General features: G+C 35.7%; 3 protein-coding genes across 3 annotated transcripts; 2 read left to right on the top strand and 1 right to left on the bottom strand.

Moving 5' to 3' along the window:
* Positions 1 to 5734, top strand: LOC147275221 (heat-inducible transcription repressor (DUF639)). Its single transcript, XM_086257195.1, has 10 exons — positions 1 to 383; positions 937 to 1158; positions 1365 to 1599; positions 2004 to 2173; positions 2643 to 2785; positions 2968 to 3145; positions 3319 to 3898; positions 4250 to 4362; positions 4911 to 5154; positions 5299 to 5734. Exons 2-10 carry the CDS (start codon positions 968 to 970, stop codon positions 5524 to 5526), a joined length of 2082 nt encoding a protein of 693 aa, XP_086113321.1. The 5' UTR covers positions 1 to 383; positions 937 to 967; the 3' UTR covers positions 5527 to 5734.
* A 739-nt stretch (positions 5735 to 6473) lies between these two features.
* Positions 6474 to 7145, bottom strand: LOC147275220 (VQ motif-containing protein). Its single transcript, XM_086228127.1, has one exon. It carries the CDS (start codon positions 7143 to 7145, stop codon positions 6474 to 6476), a length of 672 nt encoding a protein of 223 aa, XP_086084253.1.
* A 5527-nt stretch (positions 7146 to 12672) lies between these two features.
* Positions 12673 to 19059, top strand: ATSYTF (C2 domain-containing protein). Its single transcript, XM_086227529.1, has 14 exons — positions 12673 to 13275; positions 13716 to 13790; positions 13885 to 13992; positions 14364 to 14396; positions 14505 to 14594; positions 14918 to 15043; positions 15260 to 15403; positions 15920 to 16327; positions 16759 to 16893; positions 16983 to 17201; positions 17313 to 17585; positions 17858 to 17995; positions 18104 to 18406; positions 18574 to 19059. The coding sequence occupies exons 1-14, from the start codon at positions 13087 to 13089 to the stop codon at positions 18793 to 18795; spliced, it is 2463 nt and encodes an 820-aa protein (XP_086083655.1). The 5' UTR covers positions 12673 to 13086; the 3' UTR covers positions 18796 to 19059.
* The last annotated feature ends 171 nt before the right edge of the window (positions 19060 to 19230 follow it).

Genomic DNA, 19230 nt, shown 5'->3' with positions numbered 1-19230 from the left:
GCTCATTTAATCATAACCCATCTTCGCTTTATCAACGAAAAATTGGCTCAGAAGACGAAATGTTCTTTGTCACTGTTTCTGTAAATTCTATTCTTATCCAACAATCTTAGTCTTGCTTGCTTAATGTATAATATAATAAACCCCAAGCCACGACAGAATAATAATGTCCTGAGACGGTGGCTGCTCGAACCAACTCTTCTTTGCCTTAGCAGTATATGTAGTAGTTCTATGAATTTCGCAAATTGTTGAACTGGGTTCGTAGATGTTTATCCAGAGCGTATAATCTGAGGTGGGTTTCCAGAAATGTTGCAGAAATTTGGAGAATTTCATCTGCAAAAGCTGAGATTGGTGAGAAAGGGGCGAGCTTGAATGTACATTTTGTGGTAAGTGTATTATATTGTGGCTGGCAATAGTTGTTGGGTTTAGGTTGTTGCTAAAATTTCATTACTGGGTTTGAATTGTTTTGGTATTGGGGTGAGTAATCTGTAATGGGTTTGTAGCAAGTTGAAGAGATGGCTAATTTTATTGCTGAAATTTGGTTCTTGGGATTTTGAGTAGCAAATGATTTGGTGATTAATCTGGTGCTTTATGACAACTTGCTGATGTGGTAAATGTTGTATTTTCTAAATTTGGTTATGGTAAGTGAAACATAATATATATTGAACGAGTAAACTGTACTGACTATTATAAGGAGTTACTCAGAGATTGAATGTACTCTAAGAGGAATATGATATTGCAGTTTGATAAAAGAATTTCAAAGGGGGTAACCTATATTGCGTTCCTCGGAACAGAGCAGATACTGAAAGTATCTTCGGTCCAATTACGTCACTTTAAGTTTGAAAATTATGATATTTTTGACAGTGCTGTTCGTGAAATTGGGGTCATTAGTTACATTCAAGAACTGTGACATCTAATTTGTAGTGTGTTCCTTTACAGTCTAAATACACAGTGAGGGGGAAAACTAGGGATGGCTGTGGCTAGCAAAACCAGAGATATGCTTGAGAATCTTGTAAGAGAAGGATCATTTAAATGGTTGCTTGGAAATCGAAGCCCTTTTAATGATGAATTGGAGGAGATGGGAACGTCTCCTTCAACCCAGACGAATTGGATACCGGAGCTATCTCCAATTGCAAACATAGTTGTCCGTAGATGCTCAAAGTAAGTTTGTTTTTGTGCATCTCATACTCCTTCAACTCTTACATTATCACAGTAAAAGTGGATGAAATATTTGCACTTTATGTTCTTGGTTCCATTGGAACTTTATTGTGTGTTTCAGATGAATATCAGGCTTCATAGCTTATTTTCAAATTATGTTAACTAGTTTAGAGAAATGTTTTACCAAATATAGCAACCAAATGATGCAGAATCCTTGGTGTTCCAACAACTGAGCTTCGTGAAGGCTTCAATGCTGAGGCTTCCGAGTCTATAAAGCTTCCATCGCACTACGCAAGGAACTTTTTGGAATACTGCTGTTTTAGAGCACTCTCTCTGTCAACTCAAGTAACAGGTCATCTGGCTGATAAAAAGTTTCGACGCCTGACATATGACATGATGCTAGCTTGGGAGGCTCCAGCTGCTGCCAGCCAACCTATACTAAATGTAAGTTTTAATTGTTTGTGAGTTGTTTTTTTTTTAGGAAGCATGTTGCTTATATGGTTAATATATTGCAATTTGGATTACATTGTAAATTGTTGAAATAATTTATAAATTAGAAAATCGGATGCTATCTACCTAATTGTGATTTTAATTAGAAAAATTTGACAGTTCTTGGAGATGTTTGCTTGTTGCTACTTGTATTGTTTGCTAAATAATTTAGCAGGTTAAGCTCCTTAAACATGAGAATTTACTGTACATACATTACTAATCTTATTATTGCATTCTTTTTTATCAAACGTGTTTTTTCTATTTGTGTAAATAATAGTTTAGGGTTCAAGGTTTCCTTAGCACTCTGGTGTCTTTTTTTATGTTAATGTGTCCATGCGGGGCCCTTAACTCATGTGCAGTTAGATGAGGATACATCAGTTGGGATAGAGGCCTTCTCTAGAATAGCTCCAGCAGTTCCTACTATTGCAAATGTGATTATCAGTGAAAACCTTTTTGAGGTGCTTACAACTTCAACTAGTGGGAGGCTTCAATTTTCCACATATGACAAGTACCTAAGTGGATTAGAAAGGTACATACTCTCCAACTCAATTTGCTTTTGCTTCCCTCTCTCCCCCTTTAAACTTGCTATTTTCCTTTTTTCTTTGGGTACCTGAATGCTTCTCCAGGGGCCTTACCAGTTGGATGGGCTGGGGAGGGGGAAGGTTGCTGCCATCTTTTTTTTTTTTTTTTTTTTCTAAATTCTAGGAATTGACTTTCTCATTGTACTGCTGGCATAAGCTATTTTTTAGATGGATAGACTCTTTTGTTTCGTGTGCCCACACACACACACACACACATGGATAGGAAACAAGAACTCCATAATGCATACTTTGGTTAGTTCGATGGAATTCAAAACTCCATAATGGGTTCACTAAATTTAAAATGCAAATGTCATAGTTCAGTTATCTTCAATTTTATGTAATTTCTGGAAGCATGTTTCTTGTACCAGGCACCACACTCATATATAGTCCTATGATTTTGAAATTTTTGTCATACAGAGCAATAAGAAAAATGAAGACCCAATCAGATTCATCCCTTCTTTCTGCCTTACGATCATCAAGAGGAGAGAAGATTCTTGAAGTGGATGGAACAGTCACTACCCAACCAGTTCTGGAGCATGTAGGAATTTCTACATGGCCTGGTAGGTTGGTGAATAATGAAGATTGTCACACAATTTAAATACCTTTATTGGTTAAAATAAAATCCATGTCAATTATTTTTGTGGTGCTTACTACTCAACTAAGATACTTAAAGCCAAACTAACTGTGTGTATTTATAGTCCAGTATTTAGCCATTTTTATATGTTTTATGGCTTGTAAGCAGGACGGTTAACTCTGACAGACCATGCACTTTACTTCGAGGCTCTGCGTGTTGTATCTTATGACAAGGCAAAACGATATGATCTATCTGATGATCTAAAGCAGGTTGTGAAACCTGAGTTGACTGGCCCATGGGGTACTCGACTTTTTGACAAGGCAGTCTTCTATAAATCAAGTTCGTTGTAAGTTATCATTCCTTTTTTTTTTTTTTTTTTTTGTGTGTGAGAATTCTTTTTTTTTTTTTTCTTCTAATTTTTTATGTTTTGGTTTTAAAACTTGTTCTGCCATTCAGCCGTTAAATAAAATCTTCTTCTTAGAACTTGATTATCAACTTTTCGTAGTGTTTCTTCTGTAGATCAGAACCAGCTGTGATAGAGTTTCCTGAGCTGAAAGGGCATACTCGTCGTGATTATTGGCTAGCAATTATAAGAGAGATTTTATATGTTCATAGATTTATAAATAAATTCCAGATCAAGGGGGTTAAAAAGGATGAAGCACTTTCAAAGGCTGTGCTTGGGATTCTGCGACTACAAGCCATTCAAGAAGTTTGTTCTGCTACTCCTTTACGCTGTGAGGCTCTTTTAATGTTCAATCTTTGCGATCAATTACCAGGTGGAGACTTGATACTGGAAACCCTTGCAAATATGTCAACCTTAAGGGAATTAGATAGGTCTAATAATTCTAAGCCCGGAGGTGGAATGTATTCGATCTCAGCCTTGGATATGATTTCTAACTTAGGCTTTGCGTTTGGATCAAGTTCTAATAATTCTGTTGAGGCTGGGCTTGCCGTGGGTGAGATAACTGTGGGAGAAATGACTTCACTGGAAAGAGCAGTTAAGGAATCTAAAAACAACTATGAAAAAGTGGCGCAAGCACAAGCAACAGTGGATGGAGTCAAAGTGGATGGCATTGATACAAATGTTGCCGTGATGAAGGTATTTGGTGATATTATTTAAGGTTTTATTTGGCTGTGCTTTTTGAAATTGCAACCTTGTTTAGAGTAAAGTGCCATTTCCTTCTTCCTTCTCCTTCACCCTTTCTACTTTCCTGTTTTGTTTTGAAGATAATTTTAGTGAATAAAAATGATTATTTTTAAAGGAATTGTGGAATGTATATTCGAGGCATCATCTGCCACTTATTCCTTCAAGTGTCGATAATTCAACTGTAAATAACCAGTTATTCCGTACACTTAGGCTATGAATCTGAATATACTGCATTTTTCTCTCATCTAGTTTAACGTTTTGCTCCATTTTCTAGCAACATCTTCTGAAGTTGAGTACTTGCAGGAGTTACTCTTTCCAGTGATGGAACTGGGGAAGTGCCTTCTTTCTTTGGCATTCTGGGAGGATCCTGTGAAGTCTTTGGTTTTCTGTTGTGTTTTCGCTTTCATCATTTGCAGGTAAAGTTTGCTTTAATCATTAATCATTATCCGATTTATGTAGGAGGGGGGAGGACGGGGAAAAATGAATATTTAAGAAGCATGATTATCACAGATGATAACAAAATCAAACTTTGATGATTGCTTAATGTAACATAGTTTCTGGTAACTTCTCTTTGGTTGAAGTTTGTGTTAAATGCGTATACTGACTAAGAATCCATTTTAATTGTTATTGCGATGGTGCATGTTTGGAGCATGATGAGTCAATGAAGAATGTGTAAATCTTGCTATACTTTTGTGTTACACTTTATGCTCTTTTCCTCCATGCAGTAGTGATAAGAAATAAGTTCTAGAATTGATTTTTAGAAAATATGTAGTTACTAAGTTTCTTAAGACTCCCTATGGGATGGGAGAGAAATGTGGCAAAGAGAAGGGGGTGATTTTATAAGAAAGAGACTCTATGGACAATGGGGTGTATTATGGTTTTGATGCTCTGTTGTGTTTCTTTCCACACATCACACTAATAGGCATCTTTTCCTGTAGACTTTCTTACTGGGTGTGCATTTCAGGGGATGGCTGACTTATTCCTTTGCATTGATGCTCATCTTTACCGCAATCTTCATGGTACTCACCCGATATTTTAGCCAAGGAAAATCTGATCATGAGGTTAAGGTGATAGCACCACCACCAATGAATACAATGGAGCAGCTTTTGGCTGTTCAGAATGCAATTTCTCAAGCTGAAGGGATTGTCCAGGATGGAAACATTGTTCTTCTCAAGTTGCGTGCCTTGATGCTGTCCCTTTTTCCTCAGGTTCTGCTCTCTTTTGTGTCCATGCCGGTTCCTTTACCTTTCCACTGTTTCCAATTTATTTGACATAAGCACATTGACTATGGATAATCATAATATATGCTTTTGATAAATTGCTCATGCTTGTTGGGTTTGTGTAATGATCAGGCAAGCGAAAAATTTGCAGTTGCTCTTTTAATTGTGGCTCTGACTCTAGCCATCGTACCCAGCAAATATGTTGTTCTATTAGTGTTTTTGGAGACATTTACGCGGTATTCACCTATGAGGAAAGCTAGCACAGAGAAATGGATGAGAAGATTGCGAGAGTGGTGGTTCAGTATACCTGCAGCTCCCGTTATTCTCGAAAGAGAAAAAGAAGATAAAAAGAAGAAATGAAGATGCTGTAATTATCTGTTGTAGAGTATATATGGTTTCTTGTGCCTCAGAGAGAGAGGTGAGTGTAAATCATAACGATGAAAGTGGAATAAATTAACCGATATGAAATGTAAGAATCCTGATCATAACATGCAAATGTACATGGACCGTTTATGTGTGTAAGCATATGTATTATGGTCAATCCCTTTGTTCTCTGGACTTCAGTCCATTTTATTCTTAATTTTGTGAAGTGCTTCTCCTTCTCTTCCGCCAGCTTTGAGTTTCAGAAGGGGACTGGCCAAGCTTGCTTGCAGAGGATACGAAACAGTAGTGCTACATATACCACATTTTTATACCATAATTTCATATCACCTTATGTGGCAACTTACATGGTATTCATACATTGGATATTAAAAAATAAAAATAAAAACCCAAAAAGGAAAAGAAACTTTATCCAATAAAGTAATGACACGTCAGATGGTATAAAAATATGGTATAAGAATATGGTAAGTATAGCATTATTCTTTGTATAAAGTAGCAAATAGCTTCAGCTCCTCTTGAATATTATTATCATTTCCATATTTCGTCCATATTTAACAATAAACCGTCTGGAAAAAAATGAAAAACAAAAATGAAGCAAAAACAAAAAGCATTAGTTAAGGAATGTTTTGTAGGCATAAATAATGAGTAATTAGAACGTAGATTCATTAACAAGTATATGTGAAAAAGCACGCTATTAATTAATTTCAATAGTGTGTTTGACATATGACAGGAAAAAGTTCTACTCCAGAAAATTAGAACTTTTATTGGCAGCTTGCTTGCAGCATCCATATAAAAAATTAAAAAATTAAAAAAAACAAACAAATAACATTAATTCTAACAAAAAGAGTTGAATCCTTCCCTTAATTTGTGACGCAGGCCATTCCAGGTTGGGAGTCTGCGTGAAGATTGATGAAGATGAATGAGGATCATAGCGGTGTGAAAAGGTTGATGGAATTGGAGCACAAGAAATCGGCGGCGTTGGGCGTAAATACTGGAATGTTCTGGAAATAAGGATTGGGCGGCACAAAACATGAATTCATGACTTGACCCCCCTGATCCCCACCACCACCACCACCTACATTATTATTATTTTTATTATTTTTATTATTTTTACTATTATTATTGTTAATATTCCTGCTGCTGTTGCAATTATTCTCTTCCGTAATCACTGACGACGACTCGTTGTCCTGATCGTTCCTCATCCCAACCTTTTTATTCATCGCCGTATCCTCCTCCGCCTCCGCTTTCGCCGCCACCGGTGCGCCCTCGTCCTCGAAGCGCGAGAGGCCCGTCAGTTTCTGCACTAATGCCATGAAATCACGCGGATGCGTGTGGATCACTTTCGGCGAGTGCGTGTAGATAATCACCGGGTGGCGCTGCTGCTGCTGCGGAGGAGGCTTTGCACCCACCGACCCCGCCGCCACCGCGTTCACCAGCGATGACGTGGTTGATGACGAGGACGAGGACGAGGACGGCGACGAGGACGAGGACGAGGATGGTTTCTTGATGAAATGGGAGTCCTTGTTGATCTTCAATGGCGGTGGAAACAAGGCGTTGGGCATCATCACGTCCCTTTTGTTATTTGCATGGGGACTCATTGTAAATAGTGGCTTGGGGGACACAATTTTTGCAAGTACCTCAAAAGTACAAGAAATAAGATGGAGGTGAATTATATATATATACAGATGGAATTAGCTTCAAGGGTGAGCTTTTACTTTGCTCCTATTCCGGTGGGATTGGTTGAAACAAATTTAGAGGGTACAGTATTCGCGGCTGTTTGCGTCGAATATTCGAATTCCAAGGTACGTACGTAGGTAATAAAACAGAGAAGGATAGCGTTATGATGGATCCAGTGCAAGCGTCCCTACTATTTAAGGACTGGGATTTGTACTCGTATTGTGCCACGTAATAATCAGTTTGCGGGAAGTGTTTTGATTGGTTTTGGATAATATGGTGGTTCCGACTCCGTCGCATTGGGTCTATTGGATTGTGCCATATGGGCTGACAGTTCAGATATACGGGGATGGTGAGGTACTGCCATTTGAGGGCTTATCGGGTGAGAGCAGTTAAATTAAGGTTAATTATAGTAGGAACCTGCTACACACTTTTTAGTTTTCATACGGGAAATTATTCTCTCCTTTTTTTTTTTTTTTTCTATTTATAATTCATTTATATGGTATAGTATTAGCCTATTAGGTATAGACTTGATTTATATTCATATGGTTTTGTGCTTCATCATATTTCAAAGGCTGATGTCTTGGATAATCTTGGTAGAGGATGCAGGTCCAAAAATGAATCAGTGAAAGAGGAAAACTTTGACAAGTGACATGTGCCAATCCGGCCCAATCCCGAGCATTGTTCAATGGCCCATTGGCTTTAATGGGCCTAAGACATGCCGCATGATTACCAAATATGTGGCCCATATATATCAATATATTTGCTTCCTTGAGATAGATCATCCCATGCATATATATCATGATATGCATCCTTTACGCATTTGCCAGTTTTGCCTCAGCATACTTGCTAATTTGCTGTACGTGTTGATAGAGAAAGGAATATTCAAAAAGATATACAAGTTTATATGTCTTTATTGCCACTTAATTATATATAAGCTAGTGTCATTTAAGAATTATAAAAGAATCCATGTATTTACAATACTTTAAAAAATGGATGGTTAACTCTAGGCTTATCATGTGGTAGTCATTATTGTCTGGCAAGATATATATAAATCTGAATAGGACACTTACCAGTACCACGTACTATAAGTCTATAACCGATCCTTCCAATTAATGGTGATGATCGAATTGAAACTAAAATGAACTTGGTGACCCTCAGATCGAGTAATAATATTGGGAGAGAACATTAATGAAGAACGAAATAGCTAAAGCCTAAAGAATATAAGTTTTTTTTTTTTTTTTTTTTTTCTGGTGTTGACTTGACATGCATTCATTATGTGGCTTGCAATAGTTACGTCTGGAAAAGTATAAAGGGATAATATGCTTGCGAAAGCTACTAGTTACTACTTACTGCCAAGCTGTAGTCCATGAATGCTAGCCATGGTCCTAGTGTCCTAGTCCATTAAAGCCAAGAATATGGCATGATTAATATGTAGTTGCGGACTTGTGGTCCACTCAACGACAAATTTTGTGCTCTTTCTTTCATTAGATTTTGTTCATCAAGAAAGATATTTTCTGTATTTTCGCATCTGAATATCTGATAAATAATGTGACTAAAACACCATTATGTAAAAGGCAAAATATAGTGGCTAGCTTTTAGTCCATGAAAGATGAGTACGTGTGGAATACCTCATATATCCTCTATTCCAATATGTTTTTAATTAATTATAATTATTATATGCAGTTTCAAAGGGTCGTTGTAGTAAATTTGATCGATGATATCATGCATGATGATATATTATGATGTCATATTTTCTTGTTTTTTTTTTTCTTTGATTTTATCTACATGATGATGTACGTTAATTACTTGAACAGATCAATACAAGTGCATGTGCCTACTTTTGACCCATTGAGAAAGTATTTATCAAGAAACCTCCATGATCCATCCATCACCACAGTAAAGATAAAAAGGTTGAATAAGTAGTGATACTAATACCCCACTTTCCTATATAATTTTTCAAGACAAAGATATATTATATGATGAAATTTGTGGTATATGTTAAACATTGACTTGTGCTTCTAGATAGCTCACAGAAAAAAGAAAAGTCTAGGTCTTTGGTGTTAAAGAAAGAAAATGTGTAATCTAGCTCTACCTAACTTTAATATTGCATCATCCTTATAAATATGTATTGCATCATTAATTGCATTTACTAAAGTTAAGCCTGCAGGTTAAGTGCATGAGTTAGACCCATGCGTTGAGATGAACCCAGTGCCGGCCCTGAAGGGGGCCACCGAGTGCGACCGCCTAGAGCCCATCTTTAAAGGGGGTCCACAAATTTTTTTTATATTATATATATGTTAATATATATATATATTTAAAAGCAAATTTTTACTGTAAAAAAAACAAAAAAAAAAAAAAGCAAAGGTATAAGCCTACTTGCCTACAGAGGCCCAAATGGCCAAATCTAATATCAATAGAAAGAACTACACAGAGGCTCAACATTAATGATCAATTGATTCAATTAATGTGATTCAAATTTCAAAAAACAAAAGTCTAGAAACCTTAAACTTATGCCTGGCCTTTCATCCTTCTATGTACTCAAAGAAAGAGAAAGTCTTACAGCGATACAGTCTTTACGCCTTCCGCCTTAGCAATAATGTTCTTGCTTCATAAATAATAGATTTGAATAGTTAAAATATATTAAGGTATTTTTGGGTTCTTGTTTAATTTAAATAAGTTAACTGAATTAGATGACAATGAATTAAAAAATTGTTGTGTTAACTAAATTGGATAGTTGGATTTTATTGAAGCTGGTGTGATGTGGCTAATGAAAAAAGTGTGATGTTGCTGCTATTTTTCTTTTGTCAATTTGTCATAGCTAATTTGAAACTATTATTGATGATTTTGTTTATAGAAATGTTAGAAGAAGACCTTTTGTTAATGAAAGTATTATAATGCATTGATTCCAAATTGTTAATTGTCAATTGTTTTACAAATTTTTTTTTTCTACAACTAAAATTAGGGGTCTAATTTAAATTTTCGCCCTTAGGCCTTCCAAAAGTCAGGATCGGCCCTGAATGAACCCTATTCTTTTTTTTTTTGCTAAACATTTTAATAAATCGAGCTCAATCCAGATTTACAAAATTATTTTCCATATGAGCTTGAGCTGTCTAATCAAGTTGAGGTTCAGTTAGGGACTTGAATTAAGAGTTTTGAGTTTAGCTCAAGTTGACTCTTTATTAGGTGAGTTTTACAAAACATTTTTATATATTCGTACTATTACGTGACATGCTAACGCGGTGTTACCAATTCATGTGAATATATTGTTTATTACTTTTATGTGCTAATCCAATGCGCATAAACAACTAATAGAGCTTCAATTTTAACTTTCATCAACCATCATCTTTATCATAAAATTAAACTAGATATTTTTACATGATTAATGTGAATTCAACTAGATATGTAGAGATTAAGTCAATCTTACATTCTTACCTACTTAATTTAATTATATTTCCTCTTTTTTTTTTTTTTCATATCCCTTCCAATTTATCAAGATTTAACTTTATTAATTCATTTAAGATAGTCGAAATCTTAAAATTTTGGATCTTATCAAAAGAATTAACCTCATTAATTCCTTCCTTTTTACAATCAATTCTTTTCTTCAATAAATAATCTTATCCAATAGTCATAATAAGTGAAAAAAATCATGACTATGGTTGTGCAGTTGTGCTTAGGGGTGGGCATAATAACCGACGCACCGAAAAACCGAACCAAACCCACCGTAAAAAAACCGAAAAAAAACCGAGTTGACTGAAAAGTCAACACCGTAAGAGAAAACCGAACCAAACCGTATATGGACGGTTCCGGTTTCGGTTTTATGCTCATTTAACCCGAACCAAACCGAACCAAACCGAGTAATTTTTAAAAAATATAATTATATATTTTTATGCACATTTTATACATTTTTGTTCACATTTTATACATTTTTATACACATTTTTTATATTTTTATTTTAAACCCTAAAATATATTTTATGTAACCCTATGAGTTTAATATTATATATATAATAATGTTTGAGTATATAATGTTAGTTATATCTTATATAATAAAATTAGTGTATTCTATTTCTATATACTCTATAGTCTATAGTCTATATAATAATGTTTTATGCATATAGAGTTATATATAAACTTAGTATATAACTATATAGTTAGTAACTTAGTATATAGTTGTATATATACTACAATAGTTATATATAACTATATAAGTAATAGATAATTATAGTGGTATAGTAGTATACTAGTATATACTATAGTAGTATATAATTATATATATACTATACTCATTACTCTATAGTAGTTATATATTTATATATAATCTTATATATAGTTATAACTTATAACCCAAATTTGCCCAAACTCCAAACGAAATCTCAATCTCCCCAAATCTCAAACGAAACCTCAAATAAAATAAATTAAAAAAACCAAACAAATAGACCAACAAATAGATTATATAATATATATAGTTACATATTATAATCTTATATTAGATATAACTTATAAGTTATAACCCCAATTTGCCAAAACTCCAAATGAAACCCCTACTACCCAACCAACAAAATAAGCAGGTTATATTTATTTTAAAACCGTGCATGCACCGAACCAAACCGTTTTTACAATGGTCTGGTTTGGTTTGGTTTTTTTCTAATTTGTTCAGTTTACAACACCGAACCACACCGAGAAAATATTTATGGCGCGGTGCATGGTTCTCGGGGTGAAGTGAGCCGAACCACACCGTGCCCACCCCTAGTTGTGCTTGTGCTTGCAAATGGGTTACACAAAAGCAGATTTCAAGACGAAATTGATTCTAGAAATTTGAAATAATGTTAAAAAAGTAAAAGAGTTGCTGTCTAAAACGTAGATCCAACTATTCAGACTGTACGGCCTTGCTTACTTGGCGAACACAAAAGCGTCGAGGCTAATTGGCGCGTGTACAACACGATCCAATCATAGCGCACAAAAGTTCCTGTTAATACTCCTCAATCTTGGAGCCGAATAGTGCCACGTGTGCAAACAGACAGGAATCTTTAGCAGAAATTTACACGTGGATAATGAATTCTTCACCTTCAACGTTCGTCGTTCAATAGCCAACCAGCTCTGACAAAGTGACAAGTCCACTGTTCCGTCAAACTAAAACCCGCTGATAACAAAATTTGGTACATTATACATACACCTGAAGATGGTGAACCTCACCCGTTAGATCATTCCACGATCAAGGTCAAAATCCAACTAACTAATCCAACGGTCGAAACGCACCAAGAAGAATGTGAAATTATTTAATTAGTAGGTCCCATCTTGCCTATCAGATCCTTATGGTACACAATTCCACCATCAATGGGCCTGAGGAAAAGTAAATGTTCCAGTGGGACCCACAATAATAAACGCTTAAGCTGAGACAAAAGCACTTTTACACTTCTATAAGCTGCAGTTATACAGACAATGGAGAATTTAGCCCAGGCCTTCATAGTTTTTAACTAAAAGTATGTCAGGGTTTTTCTGTCTCTGGCTGGACAGCCTTGACTTTTCCCCTATTCGGTTCTCTCTCTAAAAATGGAAAGGCCAAGACAACCGCTTCAGATTTCTCTGTAAGCGTTTATTTCACCGTTTAAGCTTCTTCAACTAGCAAAGTATCTGAGAGAGTAAATATATTCTCTAAACTATGCCCATATTCCCAGGAAAAAAAAAATCCAATTAAAACTTCCAGTTCTCATTTCTAAAAGCTGATCAGAATTTATTTTCTCTTTCTGGGTTTATTTTCTTTTGTTCTTGAATCATGGATGAGAGGTTCTAGTTGATAGACAGACAAAAAATTTGTATATAGAAAAGTGAAGTCAGAGAGTGGTTTATCTGGAAGTCTGCTCAAATGAGGAGAAGAAAAAGCAGAGGCTTCAGCGTTGAGGAAGCTTTGGAGTTCTTCAATTATGTAAAGGAAGAGAAGCCTTTTCTTCCAGTTTTGATACCTATGGTTTTGTTTGCTTGGGCTATTGAGAGATGGGTCTTCTCTTTCTCCAATTGGGTTCCACTTGCAGCTGCCGTGTGGGCAACTATACAGGTTAATCATCTTCTTGTCTTCTATATTTGTTGGTTATATAACTGTTAATTGGTAAAGTATTGACAGGTCAATGTGACTTTTGCTTTGGACTTTGAACTGTTATATTATTTGAAGGATATAAATTTTGGAAGTCTTTTTTTTGTCAATGTTTTGTATTATATTTCTTTTTCAATTGGTTTTGTGAATCTGTTCTCTTGCTTCTAATAGAAGTTTTAAATTTATAGGAAGGGATTTAGTTTGTTGTGGTTCTTCAGTATCCCCTGTTTATGTTACACTCTGCTGTTTCTAAATGTTATTTTATTATTAGCTTTTATGCTTTGGTTTTCTTCTTCCCCCATAATTCTATTGGTGGAGGTGGGATCTGGCTACTCTCTTTTTAAGGTTTCATTGGTTGAGATTATTTTCACTTTTACTGAATATGTTTCTTATTCTGTCTGCAGTATGGGAATTATCAACGTCGAATTCTTGTTGAAGACTTGAACAAGAAATGGAAGAGAGTCATATTAAACACCTCGGTACCTTCTTCGTTCCCGTTTCTTTCCATTTTTGTTATGAAATTTGAGCTTATCAAAGCTGACTTTCTCTTTGTAATCCCTTGCCTATATATAGCCCATAACACCACTGGAGCACTGTGAATGGCTGAATAAGCTGTTAATGGAAATATGGCCCAACTATGTTAACCCAAAGCTTTCAATAAAGTTTTCATCCCTGGTTGAGGTGAGAATCTTCTTATCCTTTTCCTTGATGTCAGTCTAAATTGATAATATGGTGCATTTTAATTTTCACTTATGCCTAGTCAATGTTTGCATGTTTGGTGATCAAGAAAAATGCTCCTTGAGCAATCCAGCATTCTATGATCATGTCATCCTTAGCCGTGCACTGGCTTTATTATAACTGAAGAAAAGCTATCTTAAAATTTCAGATACTTGTTGGTCTATAATTCTAAATTTCTTTTGAATTCATTACCTGAATGCTTAGAATGCTAGAAGAAGTAGCTATCATTAGGGTGTCCCAGTTTGTCCATTGTGCATGCACAAAATGTACGTTTTAGTGGATCAAGCTAATTAGTGTTTGTTTCTTTTGTACAGAAACGGTTGAAGCACAGAAAATCAAGGCTTATAGTAAGTGATCTATTCCTTTTCTTATTTATAATAGTTTGAACCATTGAGTCAATTCTTACTATATGGCATATTTGATGAGTGTACTAAGAACAACCATTTTTCATGAAGGAAAAAGTTGAATTGCTGGAGTTTTCACTAGGTTCAAGTCCACCTAGCTTGGGTCTTCATGGGACTCGTTGGTCAACTTCAGGTGATCAGGTTTGATTTCTACTTTAGTTCTCAAACTTACCATGATACTTTTGTAGCGTTTTCTCTTGAAGTATATTGTTACAGCTTATGCTGAGGTTGCTATAAGGTGGCAGATATGTAACTTTCATTGACTTTGAAATGTTACTTAATCAGATTAAATGCTGTTTTTTGGTTTTATATATGTTCTTTATATCTTCTATTTGATTCAATGTTCTGTCAGGCATGTTTAAATAAGTCTAACCATAATAGCAAAATTCTAGACCTGAATGGTATTGATATATCACTACTGAATTCCTGACATCATAAACATTTTCTTTGTGCATTTTTGACAGAGAATCATGCGTTTGGGTTTTGACTGGGATACAAACGATATGAGTATTTTGTTGCTTGCAAAGCTTGTCAAGCCATTTATGGGGACTGCACGGATTGTTATAAATAGTCTCCACATCAAGGGCGATGTATGTAAAGTGGCTTCCTTTTCCATTTTTCTCATTCAGTTCAGCTTAAAAGGTTTTTTTTTAAAAATAAAATTAGTTACACATACTAGAGATTTACCTTCTCCTAGTCTTGGATGTCCTGCTGTTTTGGAAGGCACTGATTCTTGTGCATCACTCAGAAGCAGTTTCATTTTCCTTTTTTTGGTTAGTTCTTTATTGCTAAGTTACATTTTGCAGCTTCTCTTGATGCCAGTTTTGAATGGGAGATCGATTTTGTACTCATTTCTGTCAGTTCCTGAAGTGAGGATAGGAATTGCCTTTGGAAGTGGTGGAAGCCAAACACTACCTGCTACAGAGCTTCCTGGCGTTTCCTCATGGCTGGTTTGATTCTTAAGCATAAAAACTAATTTTTATTGCATTAGCTTAATTTAAGCAGGTTTAATTATCTTGAATTTACCTCCTTAAAAAGACTATTTCAGACTTTTTGATACTAATTTGATAACCCTTCTACTAAGCTTCATTCCATGGAATGGTCATGGAAAGCTCATGCTTCTGTAATCTTTGGAACACAATAATTGACTTTGACATTAATTAGCAAACATCTTTTTGAGTGTTGGACTTGGACACTTCTAGTTTCTGCGAACCTGCTTTCTGGAATTAAGACTAGCTATGCGATATATTATTCATCTAGATCAATTATCATGCTTAAGTCTAATAATTACCACCAGGACCATCATCATGTTACATTTTCTATAAAGTTTTGTAGTGTGTTCATATGTCTGTCTTCCAATAATTCAACATACAATATGACCTGATAATGATTTTGAAACTTAGCTGGTCAAACAGTACATCTAGCTACATGTCTTGGAAAGCCTGATAATTTTTTCTCTCTCACAGGTTAAACTTTTTACTGACACCTTAGTTAAGACGATGGTTGAACCTCGCCGCCGTTGTTACTCTATGCCAGCAGTAAGCCTAAGGAAAAAGGCTGTTGGCGGTATTATACATGTGACAGTCATTTCAGCGAATAAACTTTCAAGGAATGGCTTGAGAGGAAGCCCATCCAGAAGGCAGTTTGATAGGAGTTCAGAAGAGCACTTTGTTGATAAAGATCTGCAGACATTTGTGGAGGTTGAACTTGAAGAGTTAACTAGAAAAACAGATGTGAGGTTGGGTTCAAACCCTAAATGGAATTCAAAATTTAATATGGTGTTACATGAAGAAACAGGAACCCTTCGATTCCATCTTTATGCGTGTTCACCAAACAATGTGAAGTATGACTATCTGGCGAGTTGTGAAATTAAGGTAATCCTTCCGATACAAAATTAAATTGTCAATTATAGTCATGGCCGGTGATATCTAATGTTTGTTCCTAGGTGGTTTTTGACAAGTACGTTTTGTGGTACTGTTTTGATACATTTGACATGCTAGCCTGAAAATGTGCTGATAAGTTTGTTCAGTGTTGTACTTGTCCATAATAATGTGTTAGCAGAAAAGGGCTAGGAAGCGCAATTTCCATTCCAAATTTCCATTAGAAGGATAGTTTTTGTTGCAAATATGAAATGTGAATTATGCTCCTCATTTTCAAGAAGTGACTCAACTTATCCTTAAGTCTTAACTCCAATTAACAGTGCAAGAAACACATGACATCTAAGAATGCATAAAATTCCCTGCACAGCAGTTTTCATCAACTTGTTGAGTGTCAACTAAGTTGAATTCTTCTTCCCTGTAAACAGATGAAGTATGTTGAGGATGATTCAACAGTATTTTGGGCAATAGGACCTGACTCTGGTGTGATAGCTAAACATGCTGAGTTCTGTGGAAAAGAAGTTGAAATAGTTGTTCCATTTGAGGGGGTCAACTCAGGGGAGGTAACATTTTCAATGTTTTATGACTAATTTCTATGTTCCATGTTTTATTTTTAAATTTAACAAGTTTTTTTACTCAATGCATCATGCAGTTGACAGTGAAACTCGTCCTAAAAGAATGGCAATTCTCTGATGGTTCACATGTGCTGGACAACTCTCACATTAGCTCACAAAAATCATTTTTTGGGTCATCAAATTTTCCAACAAAAACTGGAAGGAAAGTTAACATAACTGTTGTGGAAGGAAAGGATTTTACTACAAAAGACAGATCTGGAAAGTGTGAACCCTATGTTAAATTGCAGTATGGAAAGGTAGATTATGCTCTTCACTAAATAATGTCCTTTTATGTGTGAATTAAGGTCAATATATATTGCAGAAATCAAACATTATAACACCATATATGTATCGTAACCTTCTTTCAGATTCTCCAGAGAACAAGAACTGCTCATGCTTTGAGTCCTGTCTGGAATCAAAAGTTTGAATTTGATGAGATAGGAGGAGGTGAATACTTGATGATAAAATGCTACAGTGAAGAAACCTTTGGTGATGATGGCATTGGTAGTGCACGAGTTAATTTGGAAGGACTGGTAGAGGGGTCAATCAGGGATGTGTGGGTCCCACTGGAAAAAGTAAGTTCGGGAGAAGTAAGGCTTCAAATAGAAGCAGTCAGAGTTGAAGGCTTGGAAGGATCAAGGGTATGGTGCCATTAAATTTAAGTGAATGATATTTTGTATTTGATTTAATAAGGATTTGAGTAAACCATATCCCATTGCATGAAGCTATGAACCAAAATAGTTAATGAATGATTCAGTCTATATGTTTGCTCCTGTGCTTGTGCATGTTCATTCATGTATGTGTGGATCAGCTTGTTACTCCTAATATCTTTGGGTTGGTGACTAGGTCGTTCTTCTCAAGTGTGTCTCGTTTAATATGTTTTTGTTTCTTTTTCCCCTTCTTGGTTATTCAGGGTTCAAGTACGGGTTCACGTAATGGTTGGATTGAACTTCTTCTCATTGAAGGAAAAGACCTTGTTGCTGCTGATATCAGAGGGACAAGTGACCCGTATGTGAGGGTTCATTATGGGAACATGAAGAAAAGAACTAAGGTTTGAGAGGTCACACTTATTCTTACATATTGTAGTGATGATGATTTTCTAGCTACCTTTTTAAGAGAAAAAGTGCCTTACTCTGCCGTGCGATGACTTACCTTGCAGGTTATGTTCAAAACTCTGAACCCCAAGTGGAACCAGACCTTGGAATTCCCTGATGATGGCAGCCCCCTACTCTTGCATGTTAAAGACCACAATGCCTTATTACCGACATCAAGTATAGGCGATTGTGTCGTGGAATATCAGAGATTGCCTCCAAACCAGATGTCAGACAAGTGGATACCCCTTCAGGGAGTGAAAAGGGGGGAGATCCATATTCAGATCACAAGAAAAGTTCCAGAGTTGGAGAAAAGATCAAGTTTGGATTCTGAGCCATCCGTAAATAAAGCACAAAGAATCTCTAGTGAGGTGAGAATGGCTTGTTTTTTTATTTCTAGACGTTCACCCTGTGCTTGATTAATGAAGAAGGAAAGTTCTACATCATCACGTCTCTCGTGAAATTTGAAATCATTATGATATGAACAATGTTTCAAATTAAGGACTTCTAACACTCCGTTTACAATGAGTTTGGTCAGATGAAACAAATGATGATGAAGTTACAGTCTCTAGTCGATGATGGAAATCTTGAAGGACTCTCAACAGCTTTGAGCGAGTTAGAAAGCCTTGAGGACGTACAAGAAGAGTACATGCTTCAACTTGAGACTGAGCAAGCACTTCTTCTCAACAAGATAAAGGAGCTTGGTCAGGAAATTTTTGACTCATCTCCTTCCCTTAGCAGAAGATCTTCTGGAATCTAAGCCATTCATTCCTTTTCAATTTTGAGTTTTAACCTTAATGGTTGTTATCGGTGTGTATATAATTTTGGTTACTTAACACGAAAGGTCGAAAACCTTTACGGATAGATTATGTACATGGAGTCCTAACAGTTCACTTCACCATTATGCTGCATAATTGTATATGGGTCGTGGATGCTTGATCAATTTTTCTGCAGCAAATGAAGTCCTTAGTCCTTAGCTTTGACAATTCAAGTGCTATTAACTATAATGAAACTTATTTAAGTATTACATTGTATTCTAATATTTGTAAAAGTTCTTGGTCGATATACTCGATGGACATTATGAAATAAAAGAGCTTATGTACTTGCATTATGAAATAAAGTTCTAGTGCAATTCCGTAGAAAGAATCAAGATGAAGAGGTTGAGTTGAGTTATAATAAATGGTACACCAAAATT

The sequence above is a fragment of the Dryas octopetala genome, chromosome 9 (assembly GCF_963921425.1).
Source record: "Dryas octopetala chromosome 9, drDryOcto1.1, whole genome shotgun sequence".
NCBI classification, from domain to species: domain Eukaryota; kingdom Viridiplantae; phylum Streptophyta; class Magnoliopsida; order Rosales; family Rosaceae; genus Dryas; species Dryas octopetala.
This window is presented reverse-complemented; position numbering and strand designations above follow the sequence as displayed.

Coding starts and splice junctions, on each gene's coding strand:
- LOC147275221 (XM_086257195.1), top strand. CDS start 968: ATGGCTGTGGCTAGCAAAACCAGAGATATGCTTGAGAATCTTGTAAGA. Junction 2,786..2,967: donor AGGAATTTCTACATGGCCTG/GTAGGTTGGTGA, acceptor GCTTGTAAGCAG/GACGGTTAACTCTGACAGAC. Junction 4,363..4,910: donor TTCGCTTTCATCATTTGCAG/GTAAAGTTTGCT, acceptor TGTGCATTTCAG/GGGATGGCTGACTTATTCCT.
- LOC147275220 (XM_086228127.1), bottom strand. CDS start 7,145: ATGAGTCCCCATGCAAATAACAAAAGGGACGTGATGATGCCCAACGCC.
- ATSYTF (XM_086227529.1), top strand. CDS start 13,087: ATGAGGAGAAGAAAAAGCAGAGGCTTCAGCGTTGAGGAAGCTTTGGAG. Junction 14,595..14,917: donor GGTCAACTTCAGGTGATCAG/GTTTGATTTCTA, acceptor CATTTTTGACAG/AGAATCATGCGTTTGGGTTT. Junction 18,407..18,573: donor CACAAAGAATCTCTAGTGAG/GTGAGAATGGCT, acceptor GAGTTTGGTCAG/ATGAAACAAATGATGATGAA.